Source organism: Cynocephalus volans, chromosome 12, assembly GCF_027409185.1.
Source record: "Cynocephalus volans isolate mCynVol1 chromosome 12, mCynVol1.pri, whole genome shotgun sequence".
NCBI lineage: Eukaryota > Metazoa > Chordata > Mammalia > Dermoptera > Cynocephalidae > Cynocephalus > Cynocephalus volans.
Genome location: NC_084471.1, coordinates 28,147,535 through 28,165,836, shown reverse-complemented (window position 1 = coordinate 28,165,836; position 18,302 = coordinate 28,147,535). Strand labels below are relative to the sequence as shown.

Genomic DNA, 18,302 nt, shown 5'->3' with positions numbered 1-18,302 from the left:
CTTTTACAGTAGCAGGGGATATTAAGTAATACAATGCTTGCCATATTTTGCTGTTAAAAAAATTTTTTTTTAATGTTTTTGTTGAATTGTAGCTGTAAAAAAAAGCTTGGACTTATTGAAAAGTCTATAGTTGATTATTTGTATCTGTCCCTCTACAAATGAAAATACCTTCATTCCTACTCACAGTTAACAAAAAATTCAGATTTTTGCTTATAATTCTTTGATGGAATATAAACTCATGCCAAAAGAGGTAAATAACAGTAGAAATCCTTAAGATTATTTACTAGAATTTCATTTCACAGTTACTGAGGTAGAAGCTGGCCATATGTTTTTCCATTAAAGAGACAAAAACTCATCTAAATTTACTGACTCATAGACATGCGTTTTTTTATCAGCAGTTTTATAATCATTTCGAAACCAAGCACCACATAGAAATTTGCTCCTTGATATGTGTTTTTTACTTATAAAGATTTATCACTAGTGCGAATATTACAATGTAAGGTAGAGAAACAGTGGAGACTGTGTCACAAGCAGTTAATTCAGTATACAGTATTAAGATAAGTTGTCTGGTCTCTAAAGAAACGGTACTTTAGAATTCAGTGTGAGTCTCAGAAATAATTCTGACCATTAAGTAAACATCAATATTTTAATAAATAACATACATGAAAAAAACATTTTAAAAAACTTCTTATACCTAATAAAATAATTTCTTATATCTGATGAAGAGTTTGGTTGGATTTATCGTGGCAGTGTTCATTTTTATAAAATTTTTTGAATTGCATTTACTCCATTCTGATGAAATCCCACCTCCTTAGAATCACAGAAGAGAAGAGACCAGTACTGCTACAATATTGTGCCTTCCTGAAATGCTTCCATCCACCTATCGATGAGAGAAATCTGTTAGATTTGTAAAATCCAATCATCTGATATATGTGAATACGATACAGATAACAGCTGGGCCTGTGGACCTGATACCCTGACAGCATATTTCAGACCTTTCCTGTAGCAAACTCGAATTCTGTATATGTGGAACTACCCTTTATTTGGTAATTTAGTTCAAAATTTGGCCTGCAAATTGTGTCTCTTATTTCTGAGGCATGAGGAAGGGACCATTTCATGTATAAAAGTTTTATGAAGTCCTGACGCTCCCATTTAATGCGTTTTGGAAGTGGATATATCAGCAGAGGCCTTTATTACAACTCCTTTTTTCCCTTACCTGGTATTCTGACTCAGTGCTTTTAGGAACACTAGCTCTGTCCCTGTCTCCTACTCCCTTAACTCTACCAACTAAAGTTTCCTTGTATACTCCCTACTCCAGACCTGTTCTAGTATTTTCTGTTAAAAGGAATCTAGCATCTAGTCCACTCCCAGTTGATCAAAATTTAGCATGCAATACAAAAGCTTCTCAAAGTTTCATAGAAGTCTTTCCAAAATTATTTAGTCTCAAAATAAAGTTTTATCTGACAGTATACACAGCTGCGATTATTCAGAAGACACGGGGGTAGTCTCTTTTTCCTCCCTAGTAGTGTTAATTGCTTCTGAACTTAATTATTTTTTCCTTTTCTGACTGAAATGTAATTTCTTACAGTAGTATTTTATGTAAAGAAAAGAGATAAGTAACACCAAGGTCAAGGGTGTGGATTCCTGTACCAGCCAGCTGCCAAAAAAATAAAAAATAAAATAAAGAAAGAAAAAGAAAAGAGTCTAGGGAATATGAACATTTGAAATCACTCAATTTAATTAGTAAAATCAGCCTGTAACAGATTCAGCTCAAACATCAAGAACAGAGTTTTCTCAAACATTTAAATTTTGAATGCAAATAGCATATGTTATACCATGATAGCAAGCTGTTAAAAAGCCCCCAAATTTTCCACTAACATTAACACATTTTAATATTCTGTCATGTACAACAAAAGAAACCCATATGATATTAATAGCCTCAAAGAGAAACATAATTTAGCTTGGATCAATTCTAAATTATAAGTAAGCTGATTTCTGTCACCCAATTATACTTAATTCTCTCCTGATGGCATTTCCATCTTGTCAACTTGATGATATAAGCAAAGGGTGATATATATTGAAAAGCAATAATTTTTATCAGTTTGGTGATGAATACAGATGAAAATTATGAGAAAGATAATATCTGTCAGAATCTTAGGGCAATTACTATTTTGTCTAAGTAATTTTTACAAGAAAAAAAAATTGAGACCAAAAAAAAAATATTCTTTAGTATCCAAAAGTAATTATTTGGAAGAACAGCTATACACTGCTGGATATCCTAAAATAGACTAGGGAAAAAAAAAAAAAGTCTTATAGAGTGTTGGTAACATTGTACCTGGTTGGTATTCAGGAACATATGTAATTCTGGTACTTTAAGGCTAACTTCCCTAAGAAACTACAAGGCTTGCTTACTCAAAGCATTCTTTTTTACCTTCATCTAGTCCACTGGATATTAAGCCCATTGAGAAAACATGAACACCTCTTACTGAAAACAAAAACAGATATTTTATGAGGCCAAAGAAAAAATCAAATGAGAGAGAGGTGAACTGAACTATTTTGTTCAGAAGGGCTCTTGATTTCACAAACGGAGATATGCATTTCTATGTTACTCAACCTCATAACATCTAAATAAAGATTCTTGTTGGAATTTTGAATAGACTGTTTCAGCCTTTACCATCTAAACTCGTATCCATTTCCTTCACTCAGTCACTGGGAACAGCATGGGAGCCTCTTAATGTGTTTGACCTTTTTTCCCAAAGAACTAAGTTAGCAAGCAGCTGTTTAAACTCCTGCTGTTCCATGGCACAATTGAACCATTGGATTGCCAAAGTCCTGGAATGTTTCAAGGGAAGATTCTTGCCCTCACTGAAAGAGAGGTCAAATGTCTCATCTTCCCTCCCTTCCCTTCAGCAGAGCAGCATCGCGCTGCCTCCTCTGAGGTCATGTGTAGACAAATACTCTGGACAGGATTACCTATTTTCTTTTCCCCTTTGCCTCCTGAAAATATTCCAGATACCCTTGCCTTCTCTTGAAAACAATTCTGAAGACTTTGAATATGTTAGGTCATCCTAATTTAGATCTCTGATTTAAATTCTGAGTTGTCCCATGCCTTAAAAGTAGGTAATTTTAAAACCAATCATTTAAAATAAAAACTTGAACTCTCATGTATGAAAGAAAAATATGTCTAAATTACTTACTTCTGAGCTGAGTGAGCATCATCTGCTTTGAATACATAAAATAACATGTTTTTGTGCAGTAATTGAAATACTTTAGATTCTGAATTCTCATCTTTGACTTGAATAACAGTGAATCCTAATAAAGGTTGACTCTCCAAAGCTGCCACATCCTAATTTAAAAACATACAAATGGAGATAGGTTTTTAGATTGAGACAAAATTCTGGTTTGAGAATTCTTGATCTATATAGTTCTCATTTAATTTCATGCACACACATATAAAACAACAATCCTAACAACTTAATCATTTTTCAACAATATTTATTGAGCCACCTCCTCCCCATCTACTCTGTGTGCCAGACACTGTGCTAGACAGTTTTCAACAGGCTTGCATCCATTGAATTTCACATTATTTTTACTACAACCAAGGAAGGTAGGTGATTATATTACTTTCATTTTATGGATGCAGAAAACATAGCTCAGAAAGCTAAGTGGTGATTTACCCAGATCCCACTGAGTAGTGAGGAAAAGCATGGACCCTAGAGCAGTGGTTTTCATAAGACGACAGGGTGATCAGATAGCAGAAAAGGATAGAATTAGAGTAAGTAGCCAGAAATCTGATGATAGTCAAGGGAGTGTCACCAAAGAGAGCTTTGCAGAAAGGATAAGGAGCTTTGCCTTTAGTGAAGTAGTTAGTAGTCACATATCATATGTAATTACATATCACCAAAATTTCCTGCATTTTAATACTATGGAAAATTCCTAACACATCTGAGTAAGATCTCTCCAGGGACAAAGCAAGAACACTGTTCATATTAACAGCAACAACACCTCCGCCCTCCAAAAGCAAAGCAAAAAAACCCTTGCAAAACAAACAGGTTTTTAAAATACTATAATTATTTCCAGTTGGCATTACAAAACAAGATTCCCGAATTATTCATCTGTAGATTTCAGATCTTACCTCACTTGCAGCATATGTATATAATACTTTATTTTTTATGACAAACCACAAGTGTTTCCAAGGTTTTTTATTGCCCTTTGATCTGTACAAGTAGCCACTCATAGAAGAATCTTCTGTGTTTGCTGATACCTAGATAAGCAAGCCCCAAACATAGTTTAATAGTTTTTAAACAAATTTTAAAAAACAACAAAATTGCTTGTGATTATTAGGTGCTGAAAGTAATAATCATAACAATAATAGAATGTTTCAGAATAAAATCATATATTTTCAAAGTCTGCTACTGTAAAAATTGAATACTGCTATTAACATGATTCTTTTAGAAGCAATTGTGTAATTTTACCTGGTTTACCTGTGCTTGCATGTGTTTGTGTATGTGTTTCTTTGTGGGTTCATCTATGTTTTCAGGGTTGGCAGGAGAAGAAAAATAATTCTGAAAGCCTAAAATGCTTTTCTAAAGCTGCGTTTCTGGAACTGTATATGTTGTCTATTGCTCTTCTTTTTTTTTTAAAAAGATGACTAGTAATGGGATCTCAACCCTTGGCTTATTGTTGTCAGCACCACGCTCAGCCAGTGAGCGAACCGGCCATCCCTATATAGGATCTGAACCCATGGCCTTGGTGTTATCAGCACCACACTCTCCCAAGTGAGCCACAGGCCGGCCCTATTGCTCTTCTTATTTTGGGGTATTAGGGAGAATTATTTAAACCTTTAACTTGGTTCCTGAGATAGTTTTTTTCTAAAAACCATATCAACAGAATAGTAAATAGAAAATTCTTTTTTTTTTTGGCAGCTGGCCAGTACAGGGATCCAAACCCTTGACCTTGCTGTTTACAAGGCAGCACTTTAACCAACTGAGCTAACCCGCCAGCCAAAAATCCTACTATTGATGGAGGCGATTTTAAGGATCAGTCATTGCTCTCCAAATTTCGGTCTGAAAGAAAAGCAGCTTATTTTTGTTTCATAAAAGGTTGAAAGTGTTTTAATCTCTATGCAAAAAGACAGTAAGCTTTTAATAATTATAATCTGCCAATTCAATTTTTTTTAAACATAGAAAAAAAACCCAAGAGACTAGAGAGAAAAAAAATGTTGAGGATTTGCCTTATTAGTGTTGTGGTGGGCAGACTCTTAAGGTGGCTTCCCAAGAACCTTGCCCTTGAGAGTCACACTGTTGTCCAGTCTCCTCCTCTGGAGTATGGATAGGACCTGTGACTTGCGTTTAAGAGAATTTGGTGAAGGTGATGGGATGTCACTTCCATGATTATGCTACTTTATATAAGACTCTATGTTGCTAGAATAGTGGTGCTAGAGACTTTCCTGCTGTCTTGGAAGAAGTAAGCAGCCACATTAGGAGGCCCACATGACAAGGAGCTGAGGGCAACCTCCAGCCAAAAGCTAGGAAGAAGCCAGGGCCCTCAATCTCATGAATGCAACAAATGAGCTTGGAAGCAGACCCTTCCCCAGTCAGTCCTCCAGGTAAGGACTCAATACTGGCTACTACATTGATTAGAGCCCTGTAGAGGTCCCAGCTTAGCCATGCCTGGACTGCTGAGATAATAAATATATGTTGTTTTAAGCCACTAAGTTTGTGGTATTCTGTTATACAGCAATAGAAAACTAACACAGGTGGTTGCTGTGAATTTTAAAAGTATATATTTAATCATGTATTAATTGATGAGTTGTATTAATTTCTTATAAATTTCATGAAAAGAATTTATACTTAGTGGAAAGTTTAAGATCTAACATTAAATTAGAAATATTTGTTAAGTGAAAGTAGATTTGCATAAAGCAATACATCCTTATAAAAGACTACCAAGTAATTTTGAAAAAAGCAACTAGAATATTGAACATTCAAATGAGACTTTGCTTAAAATATACTTAAGCTGTGATACTACTCTACACTTACATAAGTGTTACTAACATTGCTCAAAATATATTACCTTTCTCCTTTAGAATATTTTAGAATCAGTTTATTAGCCACACAAGATCATAATGCTGAATAGCCATGAATAGTCCTCTATTATCTTTGAAAATAAAATTGGTATTAACCAACTTCATCACCTAATCGATTCACAAAACTTTTCTTCCAATGATTTGATTATTTAAAAAGGAAATCAAATCCAACACAAGAGATACAATCTGCTATTACTGACTGTACTAAGGCTCTGAATGTAATTCTAAAAAAGAGGAGCTTATTTTCTACTCCTAGGTGTATACCCAAGATAAATGAAAACATAGGTCCACACAGAAATTTGTATATGAATGTTTATAGCAGCATTATTCATAATATCCAAAAGGTGGAAACAACCCAAATGTCCATCAAGGGATGAATGAATATATTGTGGTATATACATATAATGGAGTATTATTCAAACATAAAAAGAAACAAAGTATTAACACATAATATAATTTCAATGAGCCTTGAAAACATTGTGCTAAGTGAAAGAAGGCAGACACAAAGATCACATACTGTATGATTCCTTTTATATGATATATCCAGAATAGGCAACTCCAGAGAAACAGAAAGCAGATTAGAAGTTACCAGGGGTTGTCGGGAGGGGAAAATGGGACTGATTACTTAATGGGTACAGGGTGTTTTTTATGGGGTGATGAAAAAGTTTTGTAACTAGAAAGATATGGTAGTTTTACAACATTCTGAGCACACTTAATACCACTGAATTGTATACTTTAAAACGGTTAATTTTATGTTATGTGAACATCACCTCAATTAAAAACAAAAAATAAAAAAACATATCATCCCAAGGAGAACACTATACTTTGACTACTATAACACTTAACTAGACATATTAATTTCTCCAGTCTGACTGTAAAGAAGTAGTTCAATAAGCCCTCACACTTTGAGAACCAGTGGAGTAAAGGAAGAAATGGTTGCAATCAAGAAGCAGAAATTTGAAGTGGAAGACCTGTTTGTGTGGCTGGGTGGAAAGATGTACAAAATGGGATTGGAGTTAGACTGAGTCTAGTCTACACAGTAAAGAGTTTTGTAACCAATGCTGTGGAGTTTCAACTAAAGAGGGGAGTAAATGGTAAGAGTTATATTTCGAAACTGTGACATCAGTGTGGAGATGTGAAAACACAGGGAACTGAGAACCATTTCAGTTGATTAAGAACTTCAAAAATTGTGAATGCAGATTTAGGTTTAGAAATTGAGGGATGGAAGAAATAGTTCAGAGGTGCTCACTAAACTGGCTTAACAGTTTCATATAAAACTTGGCAAGTAGAACTGTAAGTCCTATTCTTACTATGTTCTAAGATTGACTATAGGGCTAACTGGTTAGCTCAATTGGTTAGTGTCGTGTTACAACACCAAGGCGAAGGGCCAAAAAAAGAAAGAAAAAAAAAATTGGCTATAATTCACTTCATATTATTTCAACTGGGAATATACTCTTAATTTTAATAAGAATCATGATCTCAGTCAAATTTTTACAGATGTTTGCTTCACCTCCACAGTAACTAAGCAAGAGAACTAAATTAAAAACCCTATGCAAGAAAATTAGCACAGGTGAATCTAATTAATAAACTAATCATAATGGGAATGGCCAGAATGACAATGCTGTCTGCTCTGACACTTGAATTTGAGGAACTGGGATAGGATAACAACAATGCCTGTGGATTGTGCCACTGGCAGGTCTAAGCATGCAGGCTATAACAACTGTTAAAAAAATTTTTTTTCAATCTAAGAGAAAGACAGCCTACTATCAGTGCTATCGGTTTCACATAACCAACCAATACCTACAAATAACAAACCATGCAGACCAGCAAAATGCCAAAATACTATACAGATTTCACTGTGATAAAGGGCCTCCTCAAAGTAGTTTTAAAAAATTAACATGTGTCCAACTTATCTTTACTTTTTATCATTGCTATAAAATGTTCTCTAAATCTTTCAGCAGCTAATTTCTAAATGACTCAGGTCATAAGGAAGACCAAGCAAGGTTGTGAGGCATCAAGCCACATCCATCACCAGTATTAAAATTCATATCTTAATAGTAGTAGGAAATGACATCTTCCTACATGAAAGAAAAACAGTGTATTATAAGCACATGAATAATTCAGCCTCTATCACATTACAAGTTTAATGGAAACACTTACTTCTTTAAGAGCAGCTGGGATTTTCTTTTGTTTCCTCCCTGATGGAATACTATGTAAGACTGATGATAAGGCACTTGAAGGAGATTTGTGATTTCCAGGAGATCCAATCTTAGGAGAGTGCTGGTCATCTAAAACAAATCAGGTACATTAATGTAGCCTACGGTAAGCATTCTGCAATTCAATTTAATTCAACTCCATAAGCATTGTTACATAAAATATCCGTGAAAGGACACTCAAGAAACTGATGTCACTGATGGCACTGGGGAAAAAAGATAGACGGGTGGGAGGTGAGGGGAGGAAGACTTTCCATTACATAGATTTTATATTTTTTGAACTTTAAACCATGTAAAAGGATTACCCTTTTATGTCCCTAGAATTCTGATCCATGTGAAGGTACTACCAACTTAAAAAAAAAAAAAAAAAAAAAAACTAATGTTTTTCAGTGTCTAGATACTAGATCAAATAGTAACATTACAATGAACAAAGTACTAGAAAAGAAGCTACAGGACACAGGTGAGGAAGTAGTTAACACTGACCGAGAGATTCAGGGAAAGCTGGGAAGAGACTGAGATGTTTAAGTTGGCCACTAAGGCCTAAGTAGGAGTTTGCCAGGTAAAAACGAGGAGAAAGAACAGTGTACACAGACAGCATGAGCAAAGGCAGAGAAGGGTGACATTAGATCACCTATTTGGGGAACAGAATACTGAGGCTGGGGAAAAAAGGGCTGGTTCTAAGGTACCTGGACTGTTGTTTTGGCTTTTTAGGTTGGGGAGTGACACGAACAATTTAAATTTAGAAAAATAAACCTGGAAGTAGCAAGGAGAAGGGATTTACAGCAGGAAAACCTGCTAGGAGATTATCACAGTAGTCCAGAAGAGAAAATAAAGGCCTTATTAGGGCTGAGATGGAGAAATCAAGACACAGACAGATTTTCAGAGATAAAACTGACAAGATTTACTGACCAAATAAGTGTGTGTAATGAGGAAGGATTCAAAGATGAATTTTGAGTGTTCACACTTTATACTATATACCCAGACAACTAAGTGAGGAACAGAAAGGCTGGCAAAGGAATACATGGATGTGTCTTTTTGGAAAATGTATACAATAAACTATTCATGCATAAATGTATAGATTCTGAAATAGCATGTCACCTAGTTTTATTCACTGAGCTATTACTATTTGCTAATGAAAAGCTATTCTTCATAGAAATGAAGGACAGACTTTTTAAAATTTAGAACCTATAGGTTTCAGGAATTTAACTAAAGAGCCCTTCACAAAATATAGACTTGTGCAGCCTTGCTAGCTGCATTCACTTTATTATAATCATTATTATTATTATTGCATTCACTTTAAATGTAGGATACCTGCAAATAATGAGTAGGAAGATACGAAGTATCATTTTGTATTTGGTCAAAAAGCTGCACATTCAGATGTACAATAAAACTTCACTTAATCAGTCCAAGTGACTAGAATTAGTCAAAGTGCCACCTAGTATATTTTCATAGAGGATTACCTTATAGATAGATGATTTGTAATGAGCACATTGTTGTGTGAAACTAGAAAATTCAAAATTACTTGCAAGTTAAACTTTTTCAATTGTTTTAAACATTTCACCCTGTAATTATATTTCCACAGTCAATTAGTTTTCTTAGCAAAACCTTTTTCACAGGGTAAAAACAAATTTCTGTCCAACCGCTCGTGGAATTACCACAAAATATGAGTTAAGGAAGCTTAATACAAATTTTGAGGCAAGAATCAACAATCATAATGCTAATGCACCAACGATGACTCTTTCAGAAGGGTGTGTGAAAGCATCTGTGGAATAAAGGAATTTTTGGTTAAATCTTTATTTATATATTACCCAATTTCTGCAGTTCTTGGAAACAATGTTCACATACTCTTGCTGGTTGGTTTTTCAGGTAATCTAAGCCATGCTTATTTGATGAACAAGCTTGGCACACAATCTGAAAACACATTGAAATTATCTCATTTAGAATGACTTTTGTTTCAAACCATACGGTATGTTACAATTTATAGTGCTATCCACTTTATGAAACCGTTTCATAGTCACTGAATCTCACTTAGTCTCAATATTAACTATGGAGTTTGGGCATGGAGTGAATTAATGCACAGACCCACACTTGAACGATGGAAAGTCCACAGATTATTGCTGAGTGCTTACTACATAAAATAATATAGTAAAGGCTAGCCAGTTAGGTCAGTTAGTTAGAGCACAGACTTATAATACCAAGGTCAAGGGTTCAGATTCCCATACCAGTCAGCTGCCAAAAAAAAAAAAAAAAAAGATAATGATATAGTAAAGGAATTAATATATGCAAAATGTTTAGAACAGTGCATGGCAAGCAATTAAATTCTGTTAGCTGTATTGATCATCATTGTTGTCATCATAACCATCATCACTACTGCAGCAATGACCACTTCTCTGCTTTTCTATCGAGTACCTGGCCCTGTACGAAATGCTCTCTAAATAGGACCTCATTTAATTTTTAGATTAACTTTGATGTCATTGTTACCATGCTCATTTACTAATGAGGGCATCAAGGCTTAGCAACTTCACTAGGAATAACTTCAACTATGAAAGTTCCCCCTACTAAATACCATCTAGATACTTATTATCTAGTTTCAATAATTAGCTCTAAAATGTGAGTCTATTTAATTTTGGATTTGTTAGTTTGTTTTTTTATTTTTATTTTTTGTTGGCAGCTGGCCAGTAACAGACTGAAACCTGTGTTAGTTTTTATTTTTGAATGAGAGTTACCTATTACTGACATTCTAAAGTAACTTTGGGGTGGGAGGGGAGAAGTTCCCTAACAAGATTCCATCCACCCCTGCATATCTAGAGAACACATCATCCATATTTTTCATCACCACTATTTTGTGGGTGTGTAATTTTTTTTCTGCAATGGATTATGCGGGGGATATGCTTCCTTACTATGTAGAGCCTAGAGATAGTAAAAATCACAAGGGAGATGGTATTTTCCTCTCCAACCTTTCCGCAGGCCCGGCAGTGGTGTCGTCTCCAGGTCAATGTAAATTCACTTGTGCAGATCATACACATTGTGGCTCTGGTATCAGGAATCCAGATGGGAGCCTTAGATCCAAGGGGACTAACTTCCTCTTTATTTTCTGAGTCTGCCTGCAGGAGAGGAATGACTTCTGATCATCTCCATTAGGCACTGCCTGCTACAGAATCAAGCCTTTTTATTTGGCAGTGGCGTCTCACAGTATCATTAAGGATGTGGGATGAAATATGGGCTATTATATTTTTCATGTGCTCAGGATATTAAGATGAACTACATAAAAAAAATCCTTTAATGCAAAACTAATTTAAAAAGATGTCTGTGATAGTGAATGACACCTGATTAGTTTCTTCCTTAAACTACTTTATAATTTCTAAATTTTCTATGATGAAGTATTATAACTAGGAAAAAATATGAATACACTATATGCTATCACAGACTTGCCCTTAGACATTCCTAGAAGGATCAACGTTTAGCTTTGAGATGAGACACATACCTCCAATTGTTCTCTGAAACATATGTTGCTTTTCCAAACCCCTGCGAAATGTTTCTTTAAGGTAAAACCTGTTTAAAATGCACTGGAAAAAAATAAGGTGACAAAGACAATACCTCATCCAGACTCCTACTAGGACAGAAGGTGATTCTTTTCTTGGCATGCTCTTCTATTGACCTGGAAATGGCTTCGAGCCATTCATCCCTTTCTGTGGCAGAACTGTTAGGGGCAAAAGAAGGTTCCATCAACCAGATGTCAGCTTTTATTCTTTGCCTTTTTCTTACTTCTTTTCCTTCTCCCATGGCAACAGATCTCAACACCCTCCAACAATACTAGTCAAAAGCAGCAGCTCTGAGGTTTATGTGAACAAATAATCAGAGCAGGCAATAGAGAACCCATGACATTTTAGCAAATACAATGTTTTTTTTCTTTCCAAAAGTACTGCTTTCTATTAAATAGCTTTTTAAGTCTCCTAAATTTGGAAGTATTTTTGTTGGTTTAAGGGATAGTCACTCAATTAATAATTATGATTATTTATATAACCATGGAGTTTCCTAAGACATAACCCTAGAGTTTAAAAATATTCCAAGGAATCAAGTTTCAAATACCAATTTATAGCACAGAATACTAAATATCTTTAGATTACTAAATATTATCAAAATTTTCTAAAAAGGGCAGTAGTGTAAAGGGAACATATTTTTAGTGTCATAAAACAGATGTTGAAGGAGTGGGAAATAGCCTGCAATTGTTAGAGCTCTTCTATTTAGCCCACACAGTTTTCTGTCCCCACCCCAGCTCATAAGGAGATAGCAGCAATTCAACTCTAGCTGGGAATGGGCCAAAACAGAGGAAAGCCTGTTCAGAAAAGGGTATTCTTGTTCTGAGTTTTTACAACTACACCTTTTCCCCAAAACTCTGGGATAACTCTGAATCATTACTGGTATCAGCATGTTTATGAAACCATTGTTTAAATTTGTTTTGCATATTCAAAACTGAGAGACATATTTTAGGTTTATAAATAAATATATACATATATATGGAGAGAGAGGGAGGGAGGGAAAAGGAGAGAGAGAAAGAGAGATTTTAATAATCAATTTAAAACTCCATCATAATACAATAAAATACATTATAATGGGATTGTGACTATGTGAGAAAATGTCTATTTTTTTTTAGAGACACATAGTATGTAGGAGTAAAATGACCTGATATCTGCAATTTGTTTTAAAATAACTTAGACAATGGCAAAGCAGAAAAATTGATGGGAATATCTTGATTTTTGAGTTTGGTTGATTGAATATGCAGTTCACTGTATTATTCACTCTAATTTGAAGCACATTCAAACTTTTAAATAATATTTTTAAAATAAATAATTATATCATTAATAATGGTACATAGTAGGCATATGTTGCTATATTTTGAAGAATCCAGAGCAGGACAAGAAGATACATAAAAACCATTCACCTTCCCCATAATAATCATTCTCAGGAATGTACCTCCCTACTAAATAGCTGAGTACCATTTAGAATATTCATTGATATGGATATAAAAAGGTAGAAATCCAGTTTACAAAGAAAATTTAAAAACTAGTATATTTCTCAAATTTTCATTATATACAAGGAACAAAATAAAAAAGAAACCCCTTTCTAAACCAAACAAAACCTGCCTCATTTACCTCTACCATTCTAGCATTACTGATAAAACCAGCTACCATTTAATAGGTACTACATGTCAGCCAACTGTGCTAAATGCTTTGCAAATGTCATCACGTCTCATCCTTACAGCTATCCCAGGGAATATATATTGGATCTTACCCCCCACTACAACATCACCACCCACCATCACCATTTACAGATAAGAAAACGAAGGATTAGCAATGTTAGATCATTTGCTTTACAGACAACAGGCTATCAAGTGATAAGCTGGTATCAAGCCTAAGTGTAGTTAAGGACTGAACCCTTCACCACCAGGTCACTGCCAGCCTCTTCGTGTTCTCTGAAGAACTACACTGAGAACACATGCTCAAGCTTCCAAGCAAACATTCATAAAATATCACTGTCTCTCCCTCCCTCCCCTGCTTTTTACTGGAAGAAGTAACAGAAAGCACATGAGCAGATGGCTAATTTGAGAATTGCTGTTGGATTTTTCTGGAGCCCTGGGAGCATGTGGAATGTGATTCAACTGTGCAAATCATGTCACATATGCTGTTCTTTCATTTAATCATTCCTGGCTCTCTCTTGTGTGGGGTTCTGCCAAGACAGTGTTTACCAGCTCTTGATAACACATTTTTCACAGACCACACACATCTGCCCGCAGCATCCAGTGAAGAAATGTTAGGTCTTCTTTTGTATTAGCAGAAGGATCAGCAACTTCTTCAGATCAAAAAAAAAAAAAAAATAATAATAGTGAAGCCAAGTATTCTTTTCTTTATAGAAGGGGTGCACTACCAGAAAGCAAATTTGTGTCAAGTAAGTACCATTTCCCATTGACTGGAATGAATTACCAAGGAGAAAAACCCTCCAACAGGAGGTATTTCTGGTGTATTAGACCTTGCCACACTATTCACTACTTGTGCTAACTGTGAGATGCTGAAAGGCCGCATCACTTTGATTCGTGTGAGTAACATTTACTGGGAGCCTACTTACCGAGCACCAGGAAGTAAGCCAGCAACTGGACACAACAAAGAAAGCTCACTTGTGAGGGCTCACACCGAATAGAGGGGAAACACGTAATTAACATATGATATAACAAATGTAAGGTAAATAAAAGACACGGAAGTAGTGAATTCCCTTGCCTAAGTAGCAGGGAGGGCTTTTCAGAGGTGATGACAAAGTTGAGACCTGAAGAATAATGAGTCTGACAGGGAACTCCGCAGTCTCTCTGTACCCTCATTCGATCTCCTAGCTTAGGTTATCTCTAAGCTGATGATGCCCACATACATGCCTCTAGCCCAAGATTCCTTTGACATCCAGATCCTTATCTAAACTGCTCCTTGATGGCTGCATTTGGATGTTACATAGGGACTTCACACTCCATACACAGGTCTGAAATGAAATTCCTGATTTCTCCCTGAAAGCTGCTCCTCCCTCAGTTCTCCCCATCACAGTGGATGGCATCACCACCCAATACAGTGTGCAAGCTGGAGTCTCCACATAACCTCTCCCTCTTAACCTGAGTCCAGTTAATCACCTCCCGCAGTCCATCTCCCAAACCATATTCCACATAGCAGCCAGATATGCTTTAAAAATGCCAATCTGTATAGTTTACCACTGGTATGCAAAAAAAAAAAAAGCCAATCTGATCACATCATTCCTTTGTATAAACATCTCAGTGGCTCCTGAGGCTCTCGGGCTAAAGACCTCCCCCACACCCCACCTGCACCGACCCTTCCCTGGAGCACTCAGTCCCAACTGTATTGGACTTCTTGCTGTTCCTTTAACATACTAAACTCTTTACTTCCTCCTTCATGCGATTTTTGTACCTGGGACTTACTTCTTCCTGGTCTCTGCTTCTCCTTAGAGAGAGCCCTATCCCATCACTCTCTATTTGCTCAGCCTACTTTATTTATCTTCATAACATTTAATACCTCAAATTATATATATATTTGTACTTGATTATTGTATATCTCACCCTTTGGAACAAAACTTTGCACCCCCAGCTCCTGAACAGTGCCTGGCACAGGGTCAGTGCCCAGTAAATACCTGTTGAATGGATGATGGACATTAGATGGTCCCTTTCCCCAACAGCTATCCTGTATGCCAGTCCCTAAACAATGAACATTTCACAACATGAAACTTACTCTAACTCTGTAACCATCACTGTTGGTAATCACCGCTCATCACTGAGTACCAGACTACTAAAAAGAAGACAAATGAAGGGATCCATATACCATATTCAAAGAACAATACATAAAATGTTTTCTATATGACCTCCCTGCCCACCCCTGAAATAAGGCACAATTATTCTCTGCACAGTGATTTTTGTGAAAACCAATTCTGCACCTCTATTACTGCATGAGCCTCATTTATGAAAGGCATATTTTCTGTTTTTCTAGTGCCTTCTTGGCAACACTGTGATTTTTCATCCTGTTCTAAAGTATCTTGGCAGCCTTGTGGAAAATTACTTCCTTGAGATGGAAGTGCAGAGACAGAAGTCAGTATAAAACTTGAGAAGGAACTATTTTCCCTCCCTGAATGGCTAACACAAGAGCATGTGTGGGATCTTAACCATAAGGGGTAAAAAATGAATGACAACTCCAGAAACAGCAAATTGCCTTTAGGGAAAATGAATGAGAATAGTGAAGACTAAGTCATAATAACTGAGGAATTCTCTTTCAACGTTACACAGATATAAACCTCTAACAGAGTTCTTCATTACACCTGTCTCATACTGACCTGGAAAATCATGGACAATTCAGATATTTACCTGATAGGCACCCAAAGAAGATTTACCATAACTTCCCGAATAGTTTAATCTTAATAAAATCAAATACTGTTTTTACAAAAGCCAATGTTTAGTTAGGAAATGTAAGTGCAATTGAAAAATTGACTTATCTATAGGCATTAAATCTCTGGAGCTTTGAAAGTAACTTTCTTAATTTTAAGAACGAAGGTCAAGTATTGGCCAGAAGCCTGATATATAGGGACTTGGTGTTCTTTGAACTTTTGTTCAAACTCCCCCAACCCTCAAAAAGACAAACAAACAAAAAAGGGTCACAGTGCCAAGTGACCAAGAGTTTACTTTCACTTTCCAAATACAGATATCTGGGGGATGCTTCAAGTACCCCCAGGAGTTGTGCTTGCTCTGGCTGGTAGCTGGGAAGCATTTGACAAACTCTGAACACAGGTATTTGTCTTCTCCTGTCATCCTGTAACCTGGAGTCAGCCAGTAATGGCCACTCCATTTCGGAGGAGTGATGTGACCAGGGAATACTCCTTTGGTCCTCTGGTTTTGGGAAGTCAGACATTTGGTCTGAGTCCTTGACATCCATAGACACAGGCAAAATTATAATGGTTGTCAGAAACACCTAGGTTCAAATCACAGCTCCACTACTTACTAATTGTGTATCCCTGGATGTGTTACTTAACCTCTTTGAGCCTCCATTTTTCTCATCAAGAAAATCAAGATAATCCCCATCCCACATGTTATCATGGAGATTAAAGAGAAAATAAACATAAAACATTGAGCACTGTGCCTAATACACAGTAATGAATGATTCCAGCTACTACACTAGCTGCTACGAAGATTCTAGCTGATTTTAGTGGTACAGACACAGCTGGAAGTAGATTGCCTGGGTTCAAATCCTGGCTCTGCTACTTAATAGGTGGGTGGCTTTTCTCACCACAAAAGGGTATAATAATAGTAACTTGCCTTAAAAGGTTGCTGCGAAGACGTAATAGATTAGTGCACATTAGTTTTTAGGATGGTACCTGGCACACAGTAAGTGTTACAAAAGTGTTTGCTACTATTTTATGACAGCAAAGATTAGGTTTCAGAAGAGAATCTCACTATCTAGATCCCGCAGTGGTAGGCTGGCTGGTTGCTCACTTGGGAGAGTGTGGTACTGGTAACACCAAGGTCAAGGGTTTGGATCTCCATACTGGCTGGGCACAAAAAAAAAAAAAAAAAAAAAGTGAGGGTAGATCCCACAGCAGAGTATGCTGTGGCTGTTGGTGTCTCTCCCGTCACCAGTCAAATCCTCTCAAATACCCACTCTGCCATTCAGCCAACAACTTAATAATGTACCTGTAAGAGTCATACAGCTTCTGGTTTCCTTAGCACTTGATTTGCATCATGGTAATATATATTGATTTATACAAAAGTCACTGCAGGTTCCAGTTTGAGGCAAGGTGGTATCATAAGAAACAATGAAAGTAAAAGCAACAGACTTCAATTTATATCCTGGCTTTGCCAGCTGTGTATCCCTAAGAAAGCAACTCAGTTTTTCTGTAACGTAGTTTCCTCATTTTCAATATGAGATGACACCTACCCTCATAGGTTTGTTAAGACCTTTAAATGATACATGAAAATTTCCTAGTAAACTATAAAGCACTAGTTGTTTTTAAAAACAATCTGAAATAATCACTTTTAAAAAATGATCAGCAAAGCCCTTTTCACCACTATTATTCCATTCAGAGGAACATTTTTATGTTGTGCTCCTAGCACATTATTGCATCAGTACTCAGCCATTCACCTGCATGGTAAATTAAGAGTAAACTGCATGGTATTGGGAAAGAAAAGGAGGAAGGAAAAAAGGTCTAATAGCTCACCTAAATATCTAAATAGTGCCAGTGATATCTGACTCTGTTATACTGGCAAAAATTCATCTATATATACTTTAAAATTTACCTGGCTGAGAGAATGAAGGAACGTTCTACACTTTCAATCTTTAATTCATTCTGATATGCTTCTTGGGTGGGTTTTCTGACCTGGAAGAAAGCACAATAATTTGAACAAGCACATCCTACCAAAAATTCCTTCTCCGAACTGTAGCTGAAGTTGCTCAATGACCCTGGCTGTTGACATC

At 36.2% G+C, this 18,302-nt stretch overlaps 2 protein-coding genes across 3 annotated transcripts in view; both read right to left on the bottom strand.

Moving 5' to 3' along the window:
* Positions 1–3,221, bottom strand: part of NR2C1 (nuclear receptor subfamily 2 group C member 1) — a 56,155-nt gene extending 52,934 nt beyond the window's left edge. Inside the window, exon 1 of the mRNA XM_063074946.1 lies at positions 3,198–3,221. The gene's annotated coding sequence lies outside the window, so the exon portion shown is untranslated. The remainder of the gene's footprint in view (positions 1–3,197) is intronic.
* Positions 701–18,302, bottom strand: part of FGD6 (FYVE, RhoGEF and PH domain containing 6) — a 101,367-nt gene continuing 83,765 nt past the window's right edge. Inside the window, exons 14-21 of one of the 2 annotated variants that reach the window (XM_063074939.1) lie at positions 18,125–18,204; positions 11,896–11,998; positions 11,256–11,402; positions 10,107–10,209; positions 8,246–8,373; positions 4,136–4,264; positions 3,198–3,346; positions 701–880 (exon numbers count right to left, since the gene is read on the bottom strand). In XM_063074939.1, coding sequence (XP_062931009.1) covers positions 844–880; positions 3,198–3,346; positions 4,136–4,264; positions 8,246–8,373; positions 10,107–10,209; positions 11,256–11,402; positions 11,896–11,998; positions 18,125–18,204 — 876 coding nt within the window. In that variant the 3' untranslated portion in view covers positions 701–843. Of the gene's footprint in view, positions 881–3,197; positions 3,347–4,135; positions 4,265–8,245; positions 8,374–10,106; positions 10,210–11,255; positions 11,403–11,895; positions 11,999–18,124; positions 18,205–18,302 lie in introns of those variants that run through there. The other variant, XM_063074940.1, reaches the window with a different exon arrangement.